This window comes from Rhinatrema bivittatum, chromosome 4 (assembly GCF_901001135.1).
Source record: "Rhinatrema bivittatum chromosome 4, aRhiBiv1.1, whole genome shotgun sequence".
Taxonomy (NCBI): domain Eukaryota; kingdom Metazoa; phylum Chordata; class Amphibia; order Gymnophiona; family Rhinatrematidae; genus Rhinatrema; species Rhinatrema bivittatum.
Genome location: NC_042618.1, coordinates 286,096,535 through 286,121,677, shown reverse-complemented (window position 1 = coordinate 286,121,677; position 25,143 = coordinate 286,096,535). Strand labels below are relative to the sequence as shown.

At 41.4% G+C, this 25,143-nt stretch overlaps 1 protein-coding gene across 1 annotated transcript in view; it reads right to left on the bottom strand.

Moving 5' to 3' along the window:
• Nucleotides 1-5,259: 5,259 nt before the first annotated feature.
• Nucleotides 5,260-25,143, bottom strand: part of SSPN (sarcospan) — an 87,049-nt gene continuing 67,165 nt past the window's right edge. Inside the window, exons 2-3 of the mRNA XM_029600165.1 lie at nt 23,409-23,495; nt 5,260-6,014 (exon numbers count right to left, since the gene is read on the bottom strand). Of these exons, the coding sequence (XP_029456025.1) occupies nt 5,646-6,014; nt 23,409-23,495 (456 nt within the window). The 3' untranslated portion in view covers nt 5,260-5,645. The remainder of the gene's footprint in view (nt 6,015-23,408; nt 23,496-25,143) is intronic.

Here is a 25,143-nt window from a genome sequence, read left to right as displayed (position 1 = left end):
AAATAAGTTGTCACCGGTACATGGGAGGGCTGCTAGTCGATCTTGGACCTCTTGTCATAAGTCAGAGGCCTTAAGCCATGCCCAACGCCGTGCACTTATTCCTGCTGCGGAAACCCTGGAGAGGGTGTCAAAGATATCATAAACCTCTCTTATTTCATGCATGCCAGCATCTAGGCCTTTGAGGAGGATGTTGTTAAGTCCTTCCTGGTATTCTTTCAGTAGAGATTTGAAATACTCCTGTACCCTCTTCCAGAGGTTTCTGGAGTATTGAGTCATATATAATTGATATGCTGCAATGCGTGCTATAAGCATTGATCCATGAAAGACTCTTCGTCCGAAGGCGTCTAATGATTTGTGTTCCTTACCTAGAGGTGCTGAGGAATGAGATCTGGACTTTTTAGACTTTTTCTGGGCTGACTCCACAACTACAGACTGGTGGGGTAGTTGTGTCTTTTGGAATCTGAGGGCTGATTGTATCAGATATATGGCATCAGCTTTTCTATTTACCGGAGGAACTGAGCCAGGATGTTCCCAGTTATGATGGAGTAAGTCCAGAGCACATCATGAACTGGGACTGCCATGACTTTCTTAGGTGCATCTACAAATTGTAGCACTTCAAGCATTTTATGCCTGGCATCCTCTTCTGTTTGCAAATCAAAAACATTTGTCTCAGACATTTTCTTTATAAAGTTTGCAAATGGCAAGTCTTCAGGTGGGGAGCGACAACATTCATCTGGGGGAGAAGACTCTGAGGGAAGATCTTCTGAATCATCAGAGTCTGTAGTATCATCTCCCCAAGGATTATAGGGTAGGTCACCAGCACCTCCTGGACCTTGAGGTGGATGTATAGGTCCTAATCCAGCTGGATCCAGAGGTGGTGCCGATGGAAATCGAGGTGTCATTGATGGAGGCATTGAGGATGGTGAATGCATCGATGGCATCAGTGTTTTCGAAGGACAGTGAGCTGGTGCGGAACCCGATGGCCCCGGTGTTGGTTCAGGCATCGGCCAATCCGGTTCCTCATCCAAGGATAATGGTATCGGCATCAGAGTCGGTGGTTTCGCAGGTGCCGGTGGCATTGCTGGAAGCGGCATCAAAGGAAGATCACTGATTAATGAGTCCAGTCTATCCAGAAGTGGAGCCAGCATCATCGGCATCGGATCGGGCACCGATATGGGGGTTGGTGCCGGTGGAGACTGGAACCCTCATAAAGCTTGAAGCACTGCCTCTTGGACAATCGTGTCCAATTCTGCCTGAGAAGCTGGTATGGGAGGCACAGCAGTCAGGGGTGGAGGCTCGGATGGCGTAGCCAGAGGTTCCACCTGTGGCGGTGGAGTTCCAGATCCCGGCACCGATATTGGTGGGGAACGCCCCGGTGTCCCGAGTCCAGAAGGGGATGGAGCCTCGTCTCCTCGGGACTTTTTGGTCTGTGGCTCTGTCGATGTCGATGGCCTTCCGATTCCGACATCGGATGAGACACTTTGTTGATAACAGTGTCGATGCTTCTGTCGATGGTTGGTCCATTGTTTTTCAGGCATTGAGGAAGAGGATGTCGATGCTTTGGACTGGGAAGAGGAAAGTGAAGGAACATCACCGGTGGATTTTTGCTGCTTAGGCTTTGGTGGCGACGGAGTCTTTGAAGCCAGAGGATTTTGACTCGATGACAGTTTCTTCGAAGTCAATGGAGATACCTTAAAAAGGAGTTCCATCGTCTCCAAGCAGGCTCTGCGGTCTTTTGGAGTCATTTGTGAACAGCTTGTACACTGTTGCACGTCATGAACGGGTCCAAGCAGGTCTGTGATGGACATGGTTTTTGGGCACTTGGGGCACTTGCGAAACCCCGTAGCCATGATGTTTGAAAGGAAAAACAGCCGGGCAGTTGGTGACCGTCGGTTACCATTGAGGAAAAAATGCCGGGAACTGACCAGAAAGCAACGGGAATAAACTTACCGGCATCGACGGTGGTCGATGGGGCAACCCGGGATAGGGAAAAATTTGTTAATTTTAAAGTTTGAATTCTGTGAGGAAATTTAGTGAGGCAAACTCACAGAGCTCCAGAATCCGCGAGGCTACTGCTGAGCAGAAAAAAAAGAGACTGAAGGGGGACCCCTGCTGGATTCAGGGTTGGTACCATGCTGGGCATGCTCAGTGGTGCCAGTCAAAGTTCTAGAAACTTTGACAAAAGTTTTCCGTGATTGGGCTCCATCCTGATTATATCACCCACATGTCCTGTGAGAAAGCAAGATAAATAATTTAGAGTCTCGAGTGGAGATGTTGGATCAAGAACAGAAATAGCTGGTACAATCTGACATCTACTATGTTATTGTAGAATTCTCAGGACTATAACAAGTTCATATTTTTAGAATAGCTAACATATGTGAAAATAATCTTGCATATAAAATATGGTAACAGAAATGAAGGTAGGTTTTCTCTTTCAGAAGTTACCATTTACCTCCACAGGATCAAACTGGTATGCAGTTTAGAAAGCACAGGGTCTCCAATTTGTCTCTTAAAATTTATAGTATTACTATGCTCCTATAAAGACATAGGTTAAAGAGGAACTTCACAGTAGCATTATAACAGTAATATAGTAGATGATGCAAATAAAAACCAATTAATACATTCAATCTACCCAGTTTTTCTAGACCACAGATATATACCAGCTGCTAGCTATAGAAGCTTGATCACTTGGAGGATATCACTATTTATCTGCCAGTTGCCTTTTTATTTGGTTCTCTATCATCCTAGGTAGATGAACATTTAAGTTCCCATACTTAATCCAACACATAGCCCTCCCGCTATGCCTTACTACCAAGCTTGATAATAATCTACATAGCTACCAAAACTAGCTTTTATGGCCCTTGCATCCAGCCACCTATGTCTCCATGGGCTTGCTAGCTGGTACCTAGCCTCCAACAACCTACCAGCATCGAGCTGGTACATTTCCATTGTAGCCTAGAAGTTTTCCTTAGCAACCTGTTGGTCTGCAGTTTTGCTAAAGTGTGCTTCCTTTGTCTGCACCACATTTTCTTATCATCCTTTCCCTTGCCTCTACTCTTGAGGGAGCGAATGATGGGTTGTTTACAATATTTCAGCTTCTTAGCCTTGTTCTGACTGTCCTCTAATTCCTGTCCCAGCCTCTGCTAATAGCCTATTCCAGACATCTACCACCATCTCAGTAAAAAACATTTTTTCCTCATGTTTCTTCTGAACATTGCAACTTCATATTATGACCTCTTATCTTTGAAATTTCTTTTCTAATGAAAATTTCACCTTCCTGTATATTATTGAAGCATGTCAAATATTTAAATGTTTCTATCTTTTTCTTCCTTTCCCTTCATTCTTCCAGTGAGTATATTTTGAGTATCTTAAGCTTCTCTTTGAAGGTTTGTGTTGCAAGCCTTGTGTCATTTTAGTAGCTCTTTTCTGAAATACTTCCATCCTCTCAACATCTGTATGAAGGTATGCGCTCCAGAACAGTATACAGTATTCAAGGTGGGAACTCACTAGTGATCTAAAGACAACATTACTACCATTTTCTTACTGATGATACCTCTACTTATATAACCTTACATTCAAGTATCCCTTTTGGAAAAGAATAGAAATTAGTTTGTTTTTTAAAATATTGTTGTGCAGCTAAATATTTCATGATTATGTTTCTTAAAGTGGCTGAAATGACCTGTTTTTAAAACAGCTGTCATTTGACAGCTAAATGGCTTGGGTGGCTGTTCATCACAGTTGAAGCCAGCCAGGGCCGGTGCAAAGGTATGAAGCACCCTAGGCAGACCAATGTAACACTGCTCCCTCCCACCACGAAACCCACTCACAGCTCATTCTCTCTCTCTCAGTGAGTGCTCCATGACTGCTGTCATCCCTTCTTCACAGTTTTGAAAATAACATCCTTGCGTACCCTGGTGGCACCCTGCCCACTAAAGCCACCCTAGGCGACCGCCTAGTCCTGCCTAAGGTCGCGCCAGTCCTGACATCAGCAATGACTTTCATTGCAGGGGGAGCAGTTATTTCTTGTTTAGTGATAATAGGGCAACATTGCAGAGAAATAGGAAGCAAATCTATGATGAAGGAAATGGGCCAGAAGCCATGGTAGTTTTTTTCAAAACAAAGAGAGTCCAATATCCATTTGGCTATTTAGTGAATAATTATCCATCTAAATAGCTTTTGAATATTGACCTCCCAAATTCAGTTAATCTAACATAGTTCTCCATTCAATTGATAGTATTACAGCCTACTTTTCTGAGAAACTTGAAATTTTGAGCATGCAACATTCTGGTTCAAAATTAAGTGAAATAAAGGAGAAGCTCTGCTAGCTTAAGCCAATTTACTAAAGATTTTCTTCCATTTTATGTCTATGGGAAAAATACTTAGGGCCGGATTTTTGAAAGCCTACGCATGCCGGGCCTATTTTAAAAAGGCCCAGCCATACGCATGCAACCTGCGCCTGCTTTGAGCAGGCGCAACAGGTAAGATAACTTTTTTGGGGGGGGTTAGGATAGGGCTAGGGAGTGGGTAGGTTAGGGGAAGGGGTGGGAAGGATTGATTAGGGGGTAGAGATGTTCTCTCCCAGGCCTTCCTAAATTGGAGCAGCCTGGGGATGAATGGGGGAAGGCTGCAGGTGTCAGCACGTGCAAGTTGCACTAATGTGCACCCCCTTGCGTGCGCCGACCCCCGATTTTATAACATGCAAACACCTGCGCGCGCATGTTATAAAATCAGATGTCCATGTGTGCGCGCTGGGTAGCGTGCGCACATTTGTTTATTTTTTTTTAATTTTTATATACCGGCATTCCTTGTATAATATACAAATCATACCGGTTTACATTAAAACAGGAGATGCAGGAAAAAAGTTACCTTTGTCAAATACATTTAACATTTAATAACAATGAAAAATAACATGGACATGCACACGCTCCTTTGAAAATCTACCCCTTAGAAGGAAACTCTTTTCTATTTAGTCTGGTTTCTCATTCCCCCCTTAAGTTACTGCCTCACTAAAAACTATATTCTATGTGGAATAGTTTCTAAATACTCTGCATAAAAGTTGTTTTCAGGCCCGAATTAAAGATATCTCAAAAACCTGATCGGGCCATAAGCACCAATGGACTACTGTGATCATTTTATATAAGATTCAGTATAGAGGCATTTTATTGGCAATTTTTTTCCACAGCTATTTTTGGATACTTAGAATATTGGTAAATCCATTTTCATAAACAATGATTTCTAAAAGATGTGCTACTATTGTACTGCTATTTGTGAACATTTTTATTCAGTAACAATTCTTAGGTATTCTTTAACTCTTACAAAATTTTAATTTACAATTTTGGTATAATTAAAAGTAATTCTATATAACAAGAGACATATTTAGCAAAAATGCTTACAAATATAAAATTGATTTTGCATAAATCTGTCAAACTTTTCAACTGAAGTATATTTTCAATTATCTTTAGTATTCAGTAGTACAGGAAATCCCCAAAGTATTCACACAATTTTTCTGTAATTAATTTGAAAATATAAATAGATTCATACAAAAGTTGTGAAAACTCTTCATTGGTGAAAATCTTACAATCAGAAATAATCTATTAAAGTTGTCTTGAGTGACCTGTACTGACCTTTAACTATTCTATATAAAATTAGACCTTCTGTTGCTGCTGTATTTCAGTTTTAGCCATTGAGTAGAAATGGTTACCCACATAGAAGACTTGGTATCTGTGTTTCCACATCACAAAACATGCCATTAAGGACACTACAGCTATAATTAGATTAAGAATTATCTGTAGGAGTAAGTATAGTTTAATAGTGCTGGTAACTGTGCTACAGTCAGAAACATCCTGGTAACTGAAGGTCCTGCTGAATGGATCGCTGGTGTCCAACTTGCATTCACAGGTGTCAAGGATCATCTTGCAGGTGAATTGTGTGACCTGAGAATAATGATGTGCAGTAAAAGCCACTGTCGTGAGACAAATAATCAAACTGAGGGCACTCAGCAAAAAGTAGGACAGCTGGAGAAAAAAAGAAGCAGAACATAATCTTTTCCAGTTATAATGAAGAAACATAAGTATAATACTATTATTGATACAGGGAACACTTTTCAAACTGCCCACATTGCTGCCAAGCCTGTGCTTATTTTTTACCTGCTGCATTGCACCAATTTTTATTAAGTACACAATGAAGTTCACTTTGAAAATTGCTGTGGGTAGGAAAAATGCATGGTCACCAGGGCTGGTGCGTCCATTAGGCAAACTTCGGTAGTTGCCTAGGGCACCAAGCCATAGGGGGCGCCGAAGAGCAGCCACGTGGTGCCACAAGCAGGGCCCTTCCTGCTCGCGGCAAAGAGAAATAGAGACTGTGTGCTTCTCAGGGCTGCTCGCGGCCCTGAGAAGCACACAGTTGGCGCCGAAACAGGTAGGGGGGTGCGACCGGGGGAGGGGGCGTGACTGGGGGGGGGGGGGGGGGAGCAGCGCAAGATTCGCCTAGGGTGCCCAATACCCTTGCACCGGCCCTGATGGTCACTTGTGGCTTTTTGTGGGGTTAGAATTTTGCAGGAAATGTGCATACATAGATTTGAAAATTCAAACTATGTATGTACTTTTCCTCCCCATGCATAAACAGGCTCCAGGAAATGCTTTTTCCCAAATGTGGCGATAAGTTTGTGTATTGAGAAACAATGCATGGTCTTTTAACCATATTAAGGGTAGGCAATTTTTAGACAGTCAATTTACATGATTTTTACCTGCACAAGTTGCTGGGAAAGTTGCCTTCATAATGATAGCTATTATTTCTTTGGCACCATTGGAGTATACATTGTTCATTCAGTTATCATATCATTGCTTACACTTCTAGATGCTGATGTAATATATTGCAAAAGGTGATGTAATAGACTGCAAAATGTTTTTCAGATTGTCATCTTCGTAGTGGTAAAATTTCATGAGTAGTTCACTGCACATGAAATTGTATTTTAATGTATAATTAATGAGCTGATGTGATGCAGAATCATGTAAAGCAGCTTATTAATTATGAATTTGTATAGCAGGCATATGAAAGGCTTCACAAACTAGTTTTTGCAAAAAAAAAAACCCCAAACACCCTATACCTTAGTGAGATATAATTAACTTTTTTCCAGCTTCCATGTAGCAAAGGTGATATGCAAAAGTTTCCTAAGAAGGTCATTTGCATATATAGCAAACATCTCTGTAAACAGACCACTAATCTGTGGGAAATTCCATGGGCTAGTATATTAGCCTCTAAATTTGAAGTCTGGGAGTCTAAGTGATTTGCACAAGAGCTTTCAATGAGTGGCAGATAGGTGAATTGAACTGTGGGTGCCCAGTTTTGTGCTTTTAACACCATGTCACACTGCAGGCCTACAGATTCTTCATAATGGTTTCTTGATGAAATTCAAATAGAAAGGCATACAGAGAGAATCTTTATAATGAAAAAAAAAATACAAAGCAATTTACTTGGTTATGGGAGCAGCCACAAATAAAAACACAGAATACCGAAATTAGATTTGTGGAAAAATCTACTTCTTCATTGCCATAAAGTAATTGTAGTATTTCCTTTCTAACCCTGATTATTTAAAATGTGTAGATTTAACAGACCCTTTTTCTGTTAATTCATTCTTTCATTGACTAGGGATGTATTCAAGCAACACTGTGTGTAATTTACATGATTGTGCTAAAATGATATTGTGGATACCAGATTGTACTTAAAAGTATCAGGTAAGAGAAGAAGATGGTTCTATAAAGCAATCGGCCTGCTGCAATTTAATGTTTAGCAAATAATAGGGATGTGCATTTGTTTGAAACTAATGGGTAAAATGCAAAAAAATGAGACCATTTTCATTTCATTCATGGATCCCAATAGAAATGTAAACAAAAATTTCATTTAATTTGCTTATGTTTCCCATTCAAGTCTCAGACATATTCAAGTCTATGGCTGTACTGAGCAAGCAGCAGGTTCAGTCAGGGACTAATTAGTAACAAATATTACCAGTGTGACATAGCTGCCTTTTGGAGCAGAGGCAGAAGAAATTGGCTAAGAGACAGAACAGAGGACAATTCATAGTGAAGCATCTTTTTAACCAGCCTATAGCTGACATCTGAATCAAGTGATACTGACATCTGCCCATTGAAAAGTCTGAGCATGTGCAAAGAAACTCAATTTGCTCTTTTGAATTTTGCAGAGAAGGATCTCTTTTCAGATCTCTTAGAGTTAAAGAAAAACTTTAAAAAATAGGCATTGGTATTGACAAAGGGCTTATTCGGATCTTGTCTGCTACAGTCAGTAGTCTCACAGACAAAAACAGTGACATTGCTTTTTGTGTTTACTGGAGGCAGATTAAGAGTGGAGTGAAGAGTAAGCAGTGCCAGTGATTTTGTTGTCTTTGATACAGCACAGTGCAGTGAAGTTATCTGCACAACTATTGAAGTGAAGAGAAAACACATCTTTGCCAATCTTCTTGGTTCTGTTGCTAACAGTTTAGTTGTGTGTAAAAGGAGTCAGTCAGCAGGGCACACATATATCCTGTATATGTGTTTGTATGTGTATCAGAGACATTTTTTCATTCACTGTGAGGGATAAGAAGCTGCTGCTAACTCTGCTTGGCATGTTGGCTCTGTGCTTGCTAAGCACTGATATGAACTCAGTCTGTGAACTAGATTGTGTTTGACAGACACACTCATTCAGTACTAGAGTAAACTATAAGTGCTGGTACAGTACAAACAAATTCCATTGTGATATCAAAACCCCCAGAATGCACTTTTAATTCCATCAGGCCACTGCAAGGAAAGGACAGAGGAGGGAATGGCAGGGGCAGAGGATTTGCTGCAGAGTCAGCCCAGCATGTGAGAAGTACAAGCTGTTCCAGTAGCAGTGAGTCCTGCCCATAAACTTAAAAGAGACATTTTTAGCTACAGAAAGCCAGGAGTGGAAGCCAGCTCAAGCCAGAAGAAATTAGAATTGGGAGAGCATGTGCCACTACTGCCTGTTCCTTTCACTCTTGTTTTGGAGGAGGGGGAAAAAGGCGGGAGAGCCATTCAAGGCTGGTGTTATCAGGGCAGGGGCAAGGACAGGAGCAGCAGAAGCATATGACCCAAAGCCAGCAGCACATTTCTCCATGAATACTGCTTCTAAGGTAATAGAGGCAGTATTTTCAACAACTGATTCTGGGGAACAATCTTGTTTGGGATTCCCTGAATCAGAAGATATTGAAGAGCTAAATAGCTGAAGAAAATTTGGGAACTCTAGTCAGCAGTGAGGTGATAGCTATTACTGATGGTGTTGAGAGTAACCCCCAGGAAGAGCAGACAGTTCCAGTAGAGAGCGTGAATGATGCCCCAAGATTTTTCCTCACAGTCCACCCTTGAGCTTCAGCCCAAAGGATGCAGAAAAGAAATTATACAAGACATCCCTGGTCTGGAATCACTGTAATGTGAAGGACGGCCTACATTTTTCTCAGTGTATTCACTGTAGTATGGCCATTAGTTGAGGGAAGGTACTGGGGCATCTGACAAATGCTGGTATTTAACATTACCTGCAGAAGCAGTACCCACTAGCATTGGTATCAGGAGAGGACAGCAGTACTAGTCTTCATTATACTGGGGTGTTTTGTCTCCAAAATAAAAGTGTGAAAAGAAAAGAAATTGCAAGCTTCTCCTCTCACCCCACCTCTTTTCTGGTTCTCTACCTTACTGTTTTATTATACTCCTTTAAAATCTTGTCCTAGTTATCCCACTCTGCTTTGGTCTTGTTATACTGGAATGTTTTGTTTCCAAAATAAAAATGTGAAAAAAAGAAAAAATATATATTTCTTCTCTCACCCCACCTCTTTGGTGGTTTTATACCCTATTGTATAAACTTGCACTGTTACTACCCTGCCTGCTTCTGGCTCTCTCATGGAGAAAACCTAACACTTCAGGTATCATTTTGCTGCTTTGCGGTTCCTTTGGAGATATTCATGTCATAGTTGGTGCTTCACTGACTTGGCCTAATCATACAACTATTGTTGGTTCCTTTTGCCCCTCTTATGTTTCTTGGGAGGTTTTGATGCCATTGTGCTCTTTACAATTCCTCATACTTTATGCTTTGGGGGTTTTATGCTTTTATATGTTTGCAATTCCCCACAAAGTATATGAGGGACATTTGTTCACACACTGGTAAGAGTTACTGAGTGTAGTATTGCAATGTACAACTGTAGTACATTATAGGCATAGCTTTGGGCTTTTGATGCCATTCTTTCTCCTGCCTCAGCCCTCACCTTATATCTTTGGTCCTTTTGACCACTGCTCTTGCTGCATTGCTCTGTGCTACCATTTCTGATACTTCTGTAAGCCACTCTTGGTACCTTAGGGTCCTTCCTCCTCTGCTCCGGCTGTCTCTGAGTTTCTTTCCAAATCTCCTTCCCCTATGGTATCTGTTGACTCTTGTCCTTGCCCTGGCAATTGAAAGGCTTTACATAGTTCTTAGCCCATTATCTTTAATGATTTTGTGCCCTCTTAGACTTTGTCTTTAAACTCTCTTTTCCTACATTTCTTATGACTATTCGTTTCCTCCAGTATTTAGTCTTTGATGGATTATACCATAGCAAAAGGCAGAAGCAGCAGAAGTGAAGCACCCATATTCCTCCATTATTACTGCTTCTCAGGTAATGGAAGTAGTATTTTCACAAACTGATTCAGAAAAAGAGTCATGTCCTAGATTCCATGAATTCCAGGATATTAAACAGCTAGTGGCTGATACCTCTAGTCTAGCATCTTAGCTTACAGCGAGGAGAAGGAGGCAAATGATACCAAGGCTGAAAATCAGATTATACACAGGATAGGAGAAGACCAATCTCAAGTCTGAATAGCCAGCTCTTTCATCTAATGATGTATATGGAAATAACATCAGGCCTCTGCCAGAGATTTCTTCTGATTTATCCATGTCTAGAGCTTTGTATCAATTTGGTTGATGCCCTTTGTCTCTCATTTGGAGCATTATGATGTTCTTTACACTGTCCATGATGCTTTGGGGTCTTCATGCTACTCTTTATGTTGCTTTGACTCTCCATCACTGCCTTCAGATTTTTCTGCCTCTTTGGTTCTTTGTTCCCTCTTAATGGTGCCTTCAGCTGTTCATGCCACACTTGGTGCCACTTTGTTCTTTCATCCTGCTTTGTGGGGTTTATGCCACTGTTGTTGGTACCCTTTGCCTACATTTTGGAGCCTTGGGGTCTTGCTCCTGCTTTGCTCCTCTAATAGTGCATTTGAGAACTCTTGCCACTACCGGTACAGTTTTGCTACATTGCAGGTCCTTGGGCTCTTCATGCCACTTTTGGTACCATGTTGACATTGTCTTGATGCATTGGTGTGGCTTCACTCTTCTGATAATGTCTACATACCAGTTTCATTAGAAATGATTAAAAATCACCAATTTGGGAGCCCAATCTAGGCTGCATTGCTTTCTCCATTGACTATGATAGGAAACAAATGAACACATTTTTTCGTTTGAAATGAACAAATGAAAGACCTCGACCTATGAAAGGAATAAACAAATGTTTTGCCTCTGCACATGCCTAGCAATTAATGTTCATGAGAGAGTAAATACAGAAAAGTTTATCACATGTCCCTTGAATATTAGAAAAATATGATATACAGCATATTTGTCAATTTACCTGAGCTTGGAAATACCTGTTGCATGTGAAAGAATATAATGAGGAACTTGCACGAGACTTTATGAGCCAGCACACAAAATGGGCAAAGCATAAAATAAATAAAAGTAGAGTTAAAGAGAATAACGTCTAGATACACAAGACTATTCAAAATGCCTGTCAGTAGACTGGTCTCATGACAGATCTTGAAGCAACTCCAAACTTGTAGACAGTGGCTGGCGAACCTGCCAAGAAGCCATAATTTATCACTTCAAAAATATCTTCCATTGCTTGAGATTTGGGTCTTATGACTACTGTCTAAACAAGAGGCACTGGAATTGAAATAGCATGACGTGATAATACCAGTACAAATATATTTTATACCTATACAAAAAAAAGCAGTTCAGCATTTTTAATAATATCAGGACAAATACAAATAATTTAAATAAGATTAAGGAGAAGATAAAATATTTGCTTTAATAAAGGCATATTTATTTAAAAAGCAACAGTGTATGTTTTGCTGTTCCATTTAAATACCAATACTTGTTATCTGCTAACATGCTTTGAAAATGCTGAATGGTAAGTTTTAGATTCAAATAGAGCCAGTTTACATTGAAGTGGGCTTTTCACTACTGCTGGAATCATCTATTTTATGCTGACTGCAGTAGAGCAATGATGTCAGAAAGCCCTCTTCACTGTGGGAAAAAAGGAGCTTTGATGCAATCATTAACTACAAGCGGAAAATCGGGCTGATGACCTAACTTATGAATGGGGCTCAGGAAATGAGCCGGCACTGCACGCATTTCTTTTCATGATACTGGCTCATCTAAATTTAATGCAAATAGCTTCATGGGGGATTTTCTTTTTTTGTGATAGTCTGAGATTTCGCCTGGACTTTATTGCAAAAACTTAACTACACTTCATTGTGTTGTAGTTGTATCACAGAAAATCACAGCTTTATGTGATTTTCCATAGTAAGTTTGCTAAGGAAAAAATTGCTAATGAGTTGATATAGAGGTAATTATTCAGAAAAGTAGTAAGCAGAAATGTTTTCCGGTTAAAGTGAGCTGGATAACTTGTTACAGGTATTCACTGGGACAAGTTTTCCACTGAATATACTTGCCTAAAGTTACCCAGGCATATATACTTGGATAACTTTAAACCTAACTGACTATGATTAAATTTGTCAAGAAAAAACCACCACGAGTTTCAGCGATCCTCAATAATTAACCAGAAATCAAGAGAAACTCTATTGCTGACAGATTATCATTTTTTGAAAAACATTTATGCTACTTTTAAGGAATTATAAAAAACTTTCATACACCTACGCTCCGTGGGACTGTGAGTTTTCTAAAAAAACTTTACTGACTCAAAAATATATTTATAGAGTAGGAGGGAGGTTTCATATACAATGTAGGTGTCCCCGCACCAATACGTGATTGGTTATAATCATCAACCTGCCTCCTCCTCCGTGAGTACTTTTTTTTGAAACTGAAAATTTTTTTTTTGTGAAAGTCCAAATAGAATATCAGATTCTTCCGTGGCACTAAAGACATTGAATTTATGTACGGAATAATACAGTTCAAGCTGTAAGGCTTTAAGTAAATTTTAAAGCGGGTCCACGACCGACTTCCCGATTTGTTGGTCTATGATGTCAAACCTTTAATGATGATCCCGACACAAACCGTTCATGTTTCAGACGTTGGTCTTTCCTCAGGGGAATGTAATGGCAATATCTAACCAACCATTTGGGGTTCCGACCTCTCCGCACACTGATCCCTCTTGTCTGTTAAATCGGGTTTACCACTTCACATCAATTCTGCTCAGTCGTGAGCCTCCGGAAGAATGAACTGAAATTCAACCTGACCCCTTTTAAAATGCGTGAGAGAGCACATCCTAGCCAATCAGCGATTCACATAGTTAAAGGTCTGCTCGAAACTGAAATGACGTATGAAGCCGACCTGATAGAAAACTGTTGTAATGTTAATTCTATCTCATGTTTGGACCTGAAAGGGATATGCAGGTTGTAGACGTCCTCCAATGTCGCTCTCATTTATTTAAAATGGCGGCGATCCCTGCTGACGTCAGGAGCCGACCTGATAGGGGACTTCTGTCCTCCTTACATAATCCAAGTATCGGACCTGATAGAAACATGAAAAGTTTAACAACATCCTGCGATGTCACTAGCAACAACTATAAACTAGAAAACTCACAGTCCCACGGAGTGTAGGTGTATGAAAGTTTTTTATAATTCCTTAAAAGTAGCATAAATGTTTTTCAAAAAATGATAATCTGTCAGCGATAGAGTTTCTCCTGATTTATGATTAAATTTGGCCTGTTAAGTTTAAAGTTATCTGGGTATGTACACCTGGATAACTTGTTTTAACAGGCTATATTCAACATGTAGACAGTTAAGTGACTGCAAAACAAAAAAAGAAAAAAATGTTTGCAAACCGGCAGGAACAATTCCATCCTACTCAGCTAAAAAAGTAAAACTAATGTGTGGTCAAGTACACATACCCTCCCCACCCCCAAGACCTGCAAAAGATTTTAAAAAGTTGCCGGCCTATGCCTGAGAGCCTTCCCTCTCCCTTCCCCTGAATTCTGAAAATATATGTGACCTTTGAGCCGAGATCCCTCCTATCACTACCCTCCCCCTTACCATCTGCAACCTCAAACAAATCCCTCCTGCCCCAGTGAGCACTCCCTAAAATTCCCATAGCTGCCAGGTGCATGGTACAATCATAGTATTCCCGGCAGCATTAGCATTGCTATTATTTATTTATTTTGTTTATTTATACAATTTTCTATACCGGTGTTTGGAACCAAGATCTTCACATCGGTTTATATCTTATACACCACACATATAAATATTAGAGTATTACCTGACAACAATGCTGAACACTGCTGCGAGTGCTACTATTATACCACGCTTCTGGCAGCTACGGGAATTTTGGGGGGTGATGGTTGTGGTGGGAGAGTTCCGTTTGGGGTTCCAGGTAGAGATTAAGAGAGGGCCCAGAGGCTACATATATTATTTTCTGAATTTGAAGGGGGTCTTGGCATGGAATGCCTCTTTGAGCGATAGGTCCAAAACTTTTAAAAAGTCTTTTGGGGCAGTTCAGAAGGAGGGGAGTGGTTTGGAAGCTCCCCATCAGTTTTAGAGGTTTGTTTGATTTTTTTTGGGTGAGGGGTAGAGAATCAGACCTGTAGTCTCAAACTTTTTTGTTGTTATTTGTATCCAGATCCCCAGGAGGGGAGACATATTTCAAACCCTAGGTTTGTACGGCTAAGTCTCCATAAACAGGATGTAGCCCAGGCAGGATTCAGGAGAGGATGTAGGACAGAGACATTGTTGACACCATTGATAAATAATAAATAAATAAATAAATAAATAGATGAGGTTCTTCCTTGTTTATACAGTGAAGAGACTACTCTCTTGATGATGCTGGATTTGTTCAGTGCCTTTGACCTGGTGGACCATACTATTCTGCTAAAATGATGTAAAGAGCTGTGGTCGAAGTGTCAAGTTTTAAAATGATTGACAGGTTTTCTACAAGATAGGAAACAAATTGTGCTGTTTCAGGGGAAAAGATTTCTTCCAAGGGAGGTGGGGTCAGGAGTGCCTCAAAGTTCATCCTTGTCTCCACGTCTCTTTAATGTTTTCCTGGCTCCTTTAGGGAGTATTGTGCATGCATTTGATTTTAGTCTGTATATATACATTGATGATATTCAGATCATAGTCTCTTTGGGCGGGAACCAAGATGAGATTCTTTCCCGTCTGAATTTGTGTCTACAAACTATAGCTGATTGGTTGAAGGACAATAAATTGGTTTTAAATTTTTCTAAAACAGAATTGGTGCAGTTGGGAAAAGGGAAGGGCTTAATTTGGGTAAGATTGAACTGAATTTCAAAGAAGTTAGATCGCAGGGGCTAGCAATAGACTCCCATCTTGAAATGGAGACACAAATTGCCCAGGTAGTGTTGAACTCCTTTATAAAATTGAAAATGGTGAGGCAGTTGAAACCTTATTTGGAATTTACTGCATTAAAAACAGTTACATATACTCTGATGCTCTCTCATATAGATTACTGCAATGCAGTTTATCTTGGTTGCCAAGGAGAGTGGTTCATAAGCACCAGTTGATTTAGAATACAGCAGCGTGCATTGTTATATGCACCTCCAGAAGGACTTCAGCAGCCCCTTTGCTCGATGTAGTTTTAAAAGTTTGATGACGGTATTTAAAATTCTGAGAGGAATATGTCCTCCTCAAATGAAAGGTAGACTAATGTGGAATGAGGCAGGAAAGAACTTGAGATTAGTGGGGGAACACCAATTTCAGTTATCAGCTGTAAAAGCATTCAGGCAGTCATGCTTGCAAAAAGATCTTTTTAAGCAGTTATTCCAAGCTGGGGATAGAGAAATACCTACAGTACCTGAATGTAAACCGGTGTGATATCTCAATTGAGATCGAATGTCGGTATATAAAATAATAATAAAAATAATAATAATAAAGCCTGTGGAATGGCATCCCTCTTGAATTGATTGTTATGTTTGCTGACTGAGGGCCCTGCGGCCGGCTACACTCGCTATCTGATGCCTGCCTACCGAGGTGGGTGCAGGCTCCCTGGCAGCAGCAGGAAGCCGCCACTGATGCTGCATGGCCCTGCCACCTCCCAGCTCTCCCGCCGATGCGGCAGCCCTCCTTGGGCCAAGCCGCCTCGCAAATACCACCATGCTGCCGGCGCCCGCACCTGAGATGTCGCCGCCTTCCTTCCAGGCTGGGTGACCCCGCCAGGCGCACGCATCTCTCCCGAAGATTTAAAGGGCCCTCGGTGTGAAATCTCCCATGGCCCTTGCTGATGATGTCATCAGCCTCCTTCTATTTGAGGTGAGCTCTCGCCATCAGAGCTTGCCTTGGCAACAGGTCCCACCGCTCTCCTTGAGTTGTGGTCTAGAGTGCCTGTATTCCAGCCTTCCTGAGTCCCTGCCTTCCTGCTTCCCTGCTGCTCCTGTCCTCGGACATACCCTTGGCTTTTGACCTTCTGCTTGGACTGGATCATGAGTATTGCCGCCTGTGTCTGCCCTTCTCCCTGGACTTGACCTTGAGTATTGCCGCCTGCCTCTGACTTTCTCCCTGGATCTGACCTTGAGTATTGCCGCCTGCCTCTGATCTTTCACCTGGACCTGACCACGAATATCGCTGTCTGTCTTTTCCCCTTCTCACCTGGCCATCTCCCCATGGGATTATCTATGCAGAGGCCTACCTAACTCCAGCTGGCCCAGCACCCAAGCAAGGGCTCAATCTGCGGGGAATGTGGGCTGGTATTGGCGAAGCTCCAGCTGGCCTCTGCTTCCCATCAGGTTTCGCCTACCAATGGTGGGGGCCTGTGGGGGCCTCCCTCACAGGCAGTGCCAACTCCCCCTCGGTTCAAGGGTCTACTCCTCCAACAGGTCGCCAAGGCCATGGACCAGGTGGAGGCCTCTGCTCTTCAGGCCATACCGGGACTGGCACATAAGATACAAGAACAACAGTGGTTTCTTGAGGCTCTGGCAATTGCCTAAATGCTCAGTTGGACTCCACTTCTTCACCAGTGGTGTTGTAGCCAACCACATCTGGCCTTTCCTTCCAGGCCACACCTGCACCACCATGCTACAATGGAGACCTGAAACAATGTTGGAGGTTTATTAATTAATGCTGCATGCATTTCTCCTTTCAACCCATGACATGCCCAGATGATCCTACAAAGGTTACCTTCATCCTCTCGTGTCTGGAAAGCAAGGCTCTAGGATGGGCCTCCCCGCTCTAGGAGTATGCGGACTCCCTCCTGCAGGAGCTCCCGCACTTCATCTCCACCTTCAAAAGGATCTTTGACAACCCGGAGAGACTGGCCACCACCAGCTCGGACCTCCTGCATCTCAGGCAGCGACTATACCATCGAATACCACACGTTTGCTGCTAAACTTGGATGGCAAGAGGACTGCTTATGCTCTTTCTTCTTGAATGGCCTCTCATCCCGGATCAAAATGAGCTTTCCGCCTGGGAGCTTCCAGAGACTTTAGAAGGCCTCATCAACCTCACTGGTCGAATCAATTGTTGCCTCCAGGAGCACACCCGGGAATTCCAGACTTCATGCTGCCCTGTCTCTGAGCATCCCTGCTCTCTCCCTACCACTGTGGCTTCTGTCTCTGGAGTCTCCTCTGCCTGAAGGCCGAATAAGCCATGCAGTTGGGTTGAGTGTGATTCCCCCCATAAGAACACCTACAGAGGAGAAAAGCAGGTCTTTGCCTGTACTGTGGTGTGGCGAGACACCGGTTATCCCAGTGTCCAATCCGTCCAGGGAACTTTCCAGCCTAAGGTCAGTCCAGGGCCCTGACTTTAGGCTCCATCTCTCTGGCCCCTCAGCTGACTCTTCCGGCAACCATAATCTTGGATTCCTTCTTCTTCCCAGTATTGGCCCTAGTGGACTCTGGAGCTGGAGGGAACTTCCCCATCAAGGATCTTACGGCCCACCTTCATATTTCTACCAGAATCTCAGAGACACCCCTGTCATTGCCTCCATCCATGGAGATCCCCTACTGGGTAGGATCACCCTGATCACTTCCCTGGTTTTGGTGAGGATAGGCGCTCTCTACGAGGAGGAGATCAAGTTCTATATCCTTGACAAATCCATGCATTCCATGATCCTGGGCCTACCATGGCTACAACACCACACCCCACAATTTGACTGGGCAACTTTACAACTCTCTGAATGGTGCCCACGCTGTCTTTTCTCCTGCATAAAGTGGATGGAGCCATCTCCGCAGCTTCCGCTGGCATCCCTGGCTCTAGGGATCCTGGCGCCCCTACATAGACTTCTCCAATGTCTTTCAAAAAGGAATGCGGACATCAATCTGCCTCATCAGAAGTTTGACTGCCCCACTGACCTACTCCCTGGCACCACTCCTCCTCGGGATAGAGTATACCCTCTCTCCATTCTGTAGATGAGGTCCATGATGGAGTACATCCAGGAGACCCTGGCCAAAAGGATTAATTTGTCCATCCTCTTCATCCGCTGGTGCGGGGTTTTTCTCCATTACATAAAAGGATGGCAGCCTACGCCCTTGTATCGACTACCATGGGCTCAATGCCATCACCCGTAAGGACAAACCCGTTACCGCTGATTAATGAACTGTTTGATCGCCTTCAGGGGGCTACAGTCTTCACTAAGCTAGACCTCTGTGGGGCTTATAATTTGGTCTGTATTCGCCCAGACAATGTGTGGAAAATGGCTTTTAACATCAGGGGCGGGCATTACGAGTACCTTGTCATGCCCTATGGCTTATGTAATGCCCCAGCAGTTTTCCAACGGATGACGAACGAGATTTTTCTGAGCCCTCCTGTACTCCAAGGTCATTGTTTACCTGGACGACACCCTCATATTCTCAAAGGATATGCCATTTCACCATCGGGACATCCACTCCAGCATCTACGAGAGAACCAACTATACACTAAATTGGGCAAATGCTTGTTTGAGCGAGAAAGTCTTCCCTTCTTGGGATATATTGTTTCCAAGCATGGATTGTCCATGAACCCAAGTAAGCTCCAGAGTATCCACAATTGGTCTCGGCCAACTGGCCTTTGAGTCCTTCAGAGATTTCTAGGGTTTGCAAACTATTATCAACACTTAATTGCATACTACTCCTCCCTTGCTGCTCCCTTCATGGCACTCACTCGCAAAGGGGCCAACACGAGGAATAGGACCCCCGCATTGATCTCGGCCTTCCAAAGACTAAAAGAAGCCTTCCTGCAAAGACCATGTCACGCCTAATGCCTGAATGTCCAACAGGGCCGATGGTCCCTCTTTTTTGCTCATTTTAATTTTGACCTGAGGTGCCGCCCAGTTGATAAAAATACACGAGCTGATATCTTATCATGCTTGTTCGTGCCAGAGGATACCATAGAGGAACCCCAACACATCATTGACCCAGCACGCATCCACCTATCTGCAGCTATGACCATTCCTGTTGGGAAGATGGTGGTTCCTCGCAGAGGCTTCGAGAAAAAGTACTAAAATGGTCACATTACTCCCAGATATCCGGTCACCCTGGGCAGCTCGGATGCTGGCACTTCTCCAATGCTACTATTGGTGGCCCAACATACAACAGGATGTCTGGGCCTATGTGGACACTTGTCCCTCGTGCGTGAAACAAAAACCATTGGTGGGACATCCCTTGGGGCTGTTACAGCCATTGCCAGCCCCCAGGGAACCCTGGACCCACCTGTCCACCAATTTCATGGTGGATCTCCCAAACTCTAATGGCAACACTGTAATCTGCATGATTGGTCAAGATAGTGAGATGGACAATGAAATGCTAAGAGAAATTAGGGAAGCTAGCCAAATTGGTAGTGCGGTAATAATGGGAGATTTCAATTACCCCAATATTGACTGGGTAAATGTATCATCGGGACATGCTAGAGAGATAAAGTTCCTGGATGGAATAAATAACAGTTTTATGGAACAATTGGTTCAGGAACCGATGAGAGAGGGAGCAATTTTAGATCTAATTCTCAGTGAAGCACAGGATTTGGTGAGAGAGGTAATGGTGGTGGGGCCACTTGGCAATAGTGATCATAATATGATCAAATTTGAATCAATGACTGGAAGGGGGACAGTAAGCAAATTCACGGCTCTTGAGTGAAACTATCAAAAGGGAAACTTTGATAAAATGAGAAAAATAGTTAGAAAAAAACTGAAAGGAGCAACTACAAAGGGAAAAAGTGTGCAAGAGGCGTGGTCATTGTTAAAAAATACCATCCTAGAAGCACAGTCCAGATGTATTCCACACATTAAGAAAGGTGGAAAGAAGGCAAAACGATTACCAGCATGGTTAAAAGGTGAGGTGAAAGAAGCTATATTAGCCAAAAGATCTTCATTCAAAAATTGGAAGAAGGATCCAACAGAAGAAAATAGGATAATGCATAAGCATTGTAAGACCTTGATAAGACAGGCTAAGAGAGAATTTGAAAAGAAGTTGGCCCTAGAGGCAAAAACTCACAGTAAAAACTTTTTAAAATATATTTTATTTATTTATTTATTTATAATATTTTATATACCGCCGCTCATCAAAGATATCACGTCGGTGTACAGTGAACAAGAACTTACGCCGGAGCGTTATACATTTAACAAGGTTATACAGGCGTTATACATTTAACAAGGTTATACAGGCGTTATACATTTAACAAAGGTAAGTATAAAAATATTTGAAGCATAAAAACAAGTAGAAGCTTTTAAAAACAGATCTATCATTTAGGTTTAGCTTGGCTGAGCTGGGTTAAACAAAACTGGAGAGTAGAGGGATTCTAGTAAAAGGGATGGGGTTAGGGAAGAGTTAAGAGGAGAAGGAGTTCTAATTTAGAGGTGGAGAGAGGGGGGAGATAGCACTTCGAGTGCAATTAAGAGCAATTATATGGAAGGGCATTTACAGTAGCCGCAGAAATAGGAGAAATTTGAGATGATGTATAGAAATGGGGCATATAGAGGAGAAGAAAGAAATATATATTTCAAGTATAGGCATGTGTGAATAGCCATGTCTTGAGTTTTTGCTTGAATGTTTTAGGAGATGGCTCAAGGCGCAGTTCGGTGGGCATGGTATTCCATAACAGAGGGCCAGCAAAGGACAGCGCTCGTGCTTTGGTGGAGGCATGGTTATATAGTTTGGGCAAGGGGGTCTGTAAAGTGGCGAGGTATTGATTTCTAGTAGGTTTAATAGAAGTTTGAAATAGTAGTGAGTTATTAAACCATTTCATTTCAGGATTGTGGAGGGCTTTATGGATAAGTGTTAGGGTCTTGTAATGTATGCGAGATTGGATGGGGAGCCAGTGTAATTCCTTCAAGACTGGCGTAATATGTTCCTTTGAGTTAGTGTTAGTAAGGATACGGGCTGCGGTATTTTGCAGGATTTGTAAGGGGCGGATTGCATTTTTGGGTAGGCCTAGGAGGAGTGAATTGCAATAATCTGTTTTAGAGAACAGCATGGCTTGTAGAACTGTCCGGAAATCAGATGCGTGAAGCAAGGGTTTCAATTTTTTGAGTGTATGTAATTTGTAAAAACACTCTTTAAGGATTGCACTAATAAATTTTTTGAGGGTCATTTGGTCGTCAATAAAGACTCCTAGGTCTCGGACTTGGCGGGAGAATTGTATGTGCGTCGATGTTATAGGTGAAGTAGGAGGGGTATGTGATAGGGTGGGAGGAGATATGATCATGAGTTCTGTTTTTGTGGAATTGAGGGCAAGTTGTAAAGAGGTTAATAGATTATTGATAGAAGCGAGGGTGGTGTCCCAAATTTCAAGGGCTTTGGGTATGGATTCCGTTACTGGAATAAGAATTTGTACATCATCAGCGTACAAAAAGTGTGGAAGCTTAAGGTTGGTGAGGAGATGGCAAAGCGGTAAAAGATAGATGTTAAAAAGGGTAGATGAAAGTGAAGAGCCTTGAGGGACTCCTTGCTTCAGGGGGATTTCTTTTGATATGTGGTTGCCAATTTTGACTTTATAGTTACGGTTGGATAGGTAGGAAGTAAACCAGTTATGGGCAGTACCAGTTATTCCAATCTCGTGTAGGCGTTGGAGAAGAATTTGGTGGTTAACGGTATCAAAAGCCGCTGAGATATCCAGGATCACTAGAAGATGAGGTTGATTTTTATCTAGGCTTTTGAGAAGGTAATCAGACAGTGATAAGAGAAGAGTTTCGGTACTGTGTAATTTTCGAAATCCGTATTGCGAGGGAGAGAGGATTTGGTGTTCTTCTAAACAGTCACTAAGTTGACGGTTGATAGTTTTTTCTAGGACTTTAGCGATAAATGGAAGATTAGTTTAATTGGCAAGGTCTAATGGGTCGAGCTTGGGTTTTTTTAAAGTGGGTTTAAGGATAGCAAATTTGAGAGAGTTGGGCACTTGCCCAAATTCGATGGATGCATTGATAATTTAGAGATAGGGCTGGCTATTAGATCAGGGACAGTGAGGAGGAGTTTTGTGGGGATGGTATCAGAGGGGTGAGAGGAGGGTTTAGCTTTTTTGAGTAGGGATTCAATTTCAGATGTAGCTGTGTTTTCAAAGATTGTTAGCTGAGGTGCAGAGTCTTTTATGTGACAGAGGTTATTGCATTGGGGCATGTGGGAATTGTGGGGGAAGCGTGTCATAATTTTGTCCTGAAAGAACGAGGCCAGTTGTTCGCATTTGATTTTGGCTTCTTCTTCTGGGATGATATTTGGAGTGAGGTTAGTAAGTGAAGTGACATATTCGAATAGCACTTTTGGATTGAATTGAAATTGGTGTATTTTACCTGCGTAGTAATTCTTTACCTGCGTAGTAATATCCGAAGCAGAAAGCCCGTGAGGGAGTCAGTTGGACCGTTAGATGATCGAGGGGTTAAAGGGGCACTTAGAGAAGATAAGGCCATCGCGGAAAGATTAAATTATTTCTTTGCTCCTGTTCTATTCCTTTATTCAGTATTTTCATATTGTGAGCTTTTAAAAACCATGTGGGAGAATAATTACCCCTTTCTGGATTTCAAACGGACACACTTTTCTTGTTATTTTAAAAGCAAAGGAATGGGGATAGGGGGCTTCAATCTGAGGAGAGAACTTTAAACACAGAATACCTCTGTATATATAAATTCATATTTATCCAATTTTTATTTGGCAATAATTTAACATTATATAAAGTACTTTATTTGCTTTCTATAATATTGCTAATAATTAAATATTAGAGATTTCAGCATACCTTTATAGCAAACTGGCAAGATGTCTTCTCATCAGCCTGGTACGTCATACAGAATATACATAATCCCAGTAAAGCCACCACACAGACCTGCAAGCAAAGGAGAATTCAAATTGTTTAAATACATATCTAATGCACATAAGGTAAGAAAATAGAGAGTTAAAAGGGATTTTATTTTTTACTTTTTATTGTAATTGAATATAGAAGAGTTAACAGAAAGCTTCATGTTTTTAGGGATAGGCTTAGTCAGTAGGACTAGTTTTGTCAGATTTTTTATGGGGTAGTTCTAATTTCAGAAAAAAGAAGAAAGGTGAAAGAGAGATAGATACTAAGACTTGTTCATCTTATTTAAGATTATTTGAAGGCATCTGGCAAAAGGAGAGTGATTAATCCAAATATTACTTTCTTTGGGGATTATGTTAGACCGCATAATATGATTACATTTTAATGGAGGGTTTAATTGTATCTATGTATTCATATAGTATTGATTTGAGTGTCTCACAACTGTAATAATAAAAAAATGTTATGCAGTGGAGATCAAATATATTAGGTCCTAGGAGAATACAATGTTTAGAGAAATTGAATAAAATAAGATTATCCTCCCATGCAAGGCCTTTATCTTTCTTACTCTTCAGCTGCTCATTAGCATGGAGCCACCATACATGAATTCCAAAAGTTTGTTCTGATCTCTTTCCTCACATGGACTAAATATTGCAACAACTTCTTGGGGCTTATTACAAAGAGGAATAAAGCTCACTGTACTACTTTTAATGGGTTCTTCAGCTAACCATTATTTGGCTCTCCCTCCACTTCAGGGACTGGGTGCTATTTCAGAAGTATTTATAGCCTTGGATAGCAAGAGAAGCAAATGCCTCAGCCAGGAAATAAAAATAGATTGTTTCCTCAGCAGCATGGAACCTTAACACTGCATGTGTTATAAGATATTTAAGGGTAAAAAAGTAGGGTGCTTAAAAACTCCTATTGACTTGATCATTAAAATTATTTAATAGCATAGAACTGCTAGTGTGCTAGAAATATATACTTGATTTTCTACACCGAGTACCCCTTTCAATAAGGGGTCTCTAGGGAACATTTTGGTTTTTTTCATTTACATTCACTATAGAAAAATGGTATTTTAAACTTCTCTGAGGTCCAAGACCCATTTGCTAAAAATCCTAAATTCTGTCAATTGTTCTGTAATTGATATCTTTTGTCAGTAAAAATGGAATATTTATATGCCATTTTAATGCCTTACTTACCTGGACATTTATTTATTTATCTATTTATTACTTACATTTATAAACTGCCTGTTCAAGCAAGGGTTCTAGGCAAACCAAGATATGCCATTTTAATGCCTTACTTACCTGGACATTTATTTATTTATCTATTTATTACTTACATTTATAAACTGCCTGTTCAAGCAAGGGTTCTAGGCAAACCAAGATAATATACAATAAATAATACAATTAAAATACAATAACCAAATAATCATTCATCATAAATTAACAGAAAAAAGTAAACATTATAAAATAATATCAATATAAACCAAACATAACTACAAATAACACACATTTTTAAGCAGATAATTCCAAATACCAGGTCACAGACAAGAGAGAACATTTTTCCTAGTCTCTACCAGGGTAACCTCCTTTAAAGAAGAAGTCTAACAAAACCTCCTGTGAGGAACGGAGATTCTGATTAGGGATATATTGAACCAAATATTCTTGCAAATACCTTG